Source organism: Propithecus coquereli, unplaced genomic scaffold (genome assembly GCF_000956105.1).
Source record: "Propithecus coquereli isolate 6110/MARCELLA unplaced genomic scaffold, Pcoq_1.0 Scaffold3, whole genome shotgun sequence".
Classification (NCBI taxonomy): domain Eukaryota; kingdom Metazoa; phylum Chordata; class Mammalia; order Primates; family Indriidae; genus Propithecus; species Propithecus coquereli.
This window is the reverse complement of record NW_012148618.1, coordinates 3,036,907-3,041,696: the sequence shown is the minus strand read 5'-3', so window position 1 is coordinate 3,041,696 and position 4,790 is coordinate 3,036,907. Positions and strand designations below refer to the sequence as shown.

Here is a 4,790-nt window from a genome sequence, read left to right as displayed (position 1 = left end):
ATCAGCCTAGCTCACAGCAACCTCAAACTCCTGGGCTCAAGCGATCCTCCTGCCTCAGCCTCCCGGGTAGCTGGGACTACAGGCACACGTCACCATGCCAGGCTAATTTTTTCTATTTTAAGTTGTTTGGCCAATTTCTTTTTATTTTAAGTAGAGACGGGGTCTCGCTCTTGCTCAGGCTGGTCTCGAACTCCTGAGCTCAAGCAATTCTCCCGCCTCGGCCTCCCACAGTGCTAGGATTACAGGCGTGAGCCACCGCGCCCGGCCCAAAGTGAATCTTAAAGGATGAAAAATTAGCTGGGTTAAAACAGGAAAACTAAGCCTCAGTGGAAATTAAACTCTGAGGGGGACAGAAACAGAGACTGACTTTGAAAGAGCATAAGGGGACTTCCTGGGGTGAAGGTAATGATCTATATCTTGATGGGGGTGTTGGTTTATAGAGATATATGCATTTGTCAAAACTTAAGAAATATACACTTAGATTTATACATTTCACTGTATGTAAATTTTACACTGAAAAACTTATAAACAAATACTGAACTCAATTAATGATTACATGTTAAAGTATTTAGAGGAAAGTATACTGATCTCTGTAATTTGCTTTGACAGCAGGATAGACAGATATATGACATTAGTAAAATGTTAATGGTAGAATATAAGTGGTTGAGTATATAGATGTTCACTGTAATATTCTTTCAACTTTGCTATATGTTTGAAAATTTTAATAACAAAATGTTGAGGTGAAAAGTTAGCTACATCAAAAGCAGGAGGCTTATCCAGGCAAAGTAATTATATGTAAGGCACAGAGGCATGAAAATAGCTGCTCTTTGAAACATACAAAACAGTCTCATGGTTGGAACAAAAGGTACATGTGGGAAAGTGACAGAAGATAATGAAAAGAGAGGCAGGGAACAAATCATGAAGGACTTTGAATGCTAAGCAAAGACAAGGAGTTCAAACTCTATCCCAAAATAAATACTCAGTACCAGTAAGAGATTTTAAATAAGAAAGGGCAATGGTTGGATTTATATCCGAGAAACATTTCTCTGGCAGCACTGTGGAACACTGGAGGAAAACTAGGGAGTCAGGGAGACCTGTTTGGAGAAATGATAAGGAGCTGAATTAATGTAGTAGAGACAGAGAAGGAGGGACAAAAAGGCAAACATATAGGACTTCGTGATTGCTTCGATGCAGGAGGATGGAGAAGTCTAGAACAACTTCCAGAAGTCTTAACTGACTGAGTGGAGAAGAAGTACCATTCATTAACAGGGAATCCAAGGAGGAGAAACAGGTTTACAAAGAAAGGAAAGGTGAACATTTTGAATATACTGAGTTAGAGATTTCTGATTGGAGCCTAGCAGCAGTTGGATATATGGATCCAAAACTTGGAAATGAGGCCTGGGCTAGAGATATACCTGTGAGCGTAGAGGAGGCAGCCAAAGCAAAGCCCTGGGTTTATATGACATCACCAAGCAGGATGATCTATAGATGAGATGGTGAAGTGCTCATGCCAGCACTTGGCACACCTGAATTCACAGGAAACACTATAATCAAGCATAGCACTCTGCTGACGAACCCAGTCAAAGCCTAAGAATCCTTCCACATAGTATGTCAGGCAACCACTGACAAGTGATCAAAGTTGGCAACTATATGCCAAACTGGTATACAGAGAAAAGAAGAAAGGAACAAAAACAGAGTCCTAGGAACCTAACATTTAGAAGTTGGGCAGAAAAAGAGAAACCACGGAGTGACAAAGTATTTACTTGTTCCCAAGGTCCCCTAAAAGCTACCTTTGTCTATATCCCTTTCTCATTCCTCTCAGCTCTCGGGTCTGCTCTAGTTAAGTAAACTTTTCTCAACTATATTCTTGCTCTTCAACTCATCAAATACACATACCTCTAGAAAATACCATGGAGAAAGTTCAGACACACAATGGGAATTGTGACTATTTCAGTTTGAATGGAACAGAAGGGATATGAAAGGCAATACTGAGAGACAGGTCAGAATGTTATGGATCCATGTAGTGGAAGCCACTGGATCAGTTGCCTAGAGAAACACTGGTGATCCTAGGAAAAAAACAACTTCAGTAGTGGGGGAAAAAAAGGTAGACCAGTCAACCAGGGACTAGGAAGTGAGTAAAGGACCAAGGAGTGATGGCATTCACTAAACGCTAATTTTTCAAAATCTAAAAACTCTCTAAGTGAATATTCTTAATTCATCTCCTCTGCTGATTGTGAGCACCGTTTGCCTGGGTCCTTTATGTTTCTTTTTCTTTCCCTCACTCCCTACAGCACATGTATTAGATGCTCAATAACTATTTGTTGAAAGACGTCTGAGACAATCTCCCAACCAGGCCTTAAATTCGAACTCAAAGCCCACTTTCCACAACTGCCTAAGCATACCTAAATCCAAACAAGACTAAGAATTTGTCCTCCTCCAACTTCTATAATCATGAAAACACAAAGGCATAGGAAAATTTCAAGGTTACCTTCTTATAAAAAAACATGTCCTGTCAAATTTCAGCTATGGATGTAGAAATCCACATACCACCAAACTCAGGGGGAAAAATGGGCAGTGGTAGAATCTACAAAGCCTCTGATCAAGAGGTTATTAGACATCACCTAGCCAATAACTACTCATGGGACAGTCACAGAAGGGAATCAGAAGACACTAATCTGTGACCACTAACAATGTCCTCAACTGCCAGAGAAAGACCAGGCAGTGAGAGCCTAGTTCAGAAGGGTGAAAAATAGGAAAGGCAATAGAAACTCACAAGGGGACTTTCTCCTCCATGGTAAGGCTAAACACCACCTTTCCCAGGACCACAGCACCACTGTTCACACCAGGCTGCAGCAAATTCAGTGGCTTGAGTTCCAGCGTCACCTTTTGCCCAGAGGCTGACTGATAGCGCCCGTCACCACAAGGGCCTAGATGGGCTGGGCGCAAGTTTCCCAACATGCTCTGCAGCTTTTTGGTCTTCATCTTTCCCTGCAAAGGAAGGGGAAATGGGTAAGAAGCTAGAAATTAGTCCCCCTCCTTGAGAATCTAGTCTTTCCCTCCTACCTACCCACTTTTATAGGGTCACTATCTCCTAAGCCTATTCTATTTTTATTTTATTGACCAGTAACAGAATAAAAGAGTAGGATTCAGCCCTTTAGACATCTTTACCTTGCTCTCAAGGAGACTGGTTAGTCTATCCAAGAATTCCAGGAGTTGTTGCTCTCGTTGCCGGGGCTCTGGCCAGGCAGGGTCCAGGGCTGCAGCCTGAGAGAAGCCCTCCAGGGCCTCCCCATAATTCTCTTCATATTTATGTAACTGTACAGGAAGTAACCAAAAACCTCCCAATCATAAGTATATCCAAAAAACCATGCCAAGGGAATAATGGCACAATGAGCTAGGAATCTAGAAAAATAAACCGCTTTATTTCCCAGTTATTTTCCTGTCCTACCATGAACAGCCTGAAGAGCAGGTAACACCTTACATCCTTCCTCCTAACCATGGTGATCACAACCCCAAAGACGGAATTATTTCAAAGCAGCTAATTTCCAAATTCTAAAATAGTTAAGCTGCATATATTGGGTCACTCTATCTTTATATTTATATGTAAAATTTTAGAAGCCTTCTAAACCATCCCCCCACTCTCTACGTACTCTCCCACCTCCTCAGCCCCTGCTACTCTCCCTCTGGTGACCCTACTGGACACTGGAGTCAAACTGAGCTAGCTCTTCCTAGAAATAACGTGGCTTTCCTCTTACAGGTTGGACCCATCCTTCTCTCTATGTATACTCAGTTATGCTCACAGGCTAAGGCCTAGATGTCTCCTTTATTTGACCTTCAGATGACTACCACCCCAGAGGTCTTACCGTCGCCCTGTTCAAATGAAGGTCAGGATTACTGGAAGCTTTCCTGTCAACCTTCTCCTATAATTGGACAAAAAGGTCATCAGTGGATCCTGTCTCAACCTTGGACTGCCATGTCCAATATGTCCTAGACCTCCTCTTCCTAGAAAAACTGAAGTTTCTTTTTTGTCAAAATGTTACCTATACCCACACTGTCATACAATAACTGCTTGTATGGTATATTATTGAGTCCCTGAAATCTCAAGTATGTAAGGGGTTTTTTGTATGTGTGCAACTTTAAAATATGAGTACAATTTATCTACACAGTATTATAAAGGTATAATAAGAAGAAATATGTGAAAGCATTCTGATAAAAAAAAAAAAAGAAATTTTAATAGTGAGATACTGGTAATAAATGAGGAAAGCCTAGGAGCCTGGCTCCAGACACATGTAGAATCATGTTTCTACATCCAACCTCCCTTAAAACACACATGGAAAGCCAAATTCTGATTCTGATTAAAATAAATAGCCAGACACCACAGGGCAGGACAAATGCACTGTGAAAAAAGTGCTAGCTATGTTCATTTTATTTTGATTCTATTCATTGTCTGGCACACTGTAAAAGCACAAACAACATGAATTAAAATTGTTTAAATGGGCCAGGTGCAGTGGTTCATGCCTGTAATCCAGCACTTCGGGAGGCCGAGGCAGAAGGATCACTTTAGCCCAGGGGTTCAAGACCAGCCTGGGCAACATAGTCAGATACTGTCTCTAATTTTTAAACATTTTTTAAAAATTAGCCAGGCATGGTGGCATGCACTGGTCGCCCTAGCTACTCAGGAGGCTGAGGTGGGAGGATTGCCTGAGCCAAGAGTTCAAGGTTACAGGTTATGATCATGCCACTGCACTCTAACCTACGTAATAGAGTGAGACTCTGTCAAAATAAAAAAA

At 41.5% G+C, this 4,790-nt stretch overlaps 1 protein-coding gene across 2 annotated transcripts in view; it reads right to left on the bottom strand.

Annotated features, from left to right (window-relative positions):
* The window catches only part of TTC5 (tetratricopeptide repeat domain 5), a 16,559-nt gene that overhangs the window by 3,550 nt on the left and 8,219 nt on the right, over positions 1-4,790 (bottom strand). The window contains exons 6-8 of one of the 2 annotated variants that reach the window (XM_012649465.1): positions 3,864-3,920; positions 3,169-3,315; positions 2,774-2,988 (exon numbers count right to left, since the gene is read on the bottom strand). In XM_012649465.1, coding sequence (XP_012504919.1) covers positions 2,774-2,988; positions 3,169-3,315; positions 3,864-3,920 — 419 coding nt within the window. The remainder of the gene's footprint in view (positions 1-2,773; positions 2,989-3,168; positions 3,316-3,863; positions 3,921-4,790) is intronic. The other variant, XM_012649466.1, reaches the window with a different exon arrangement.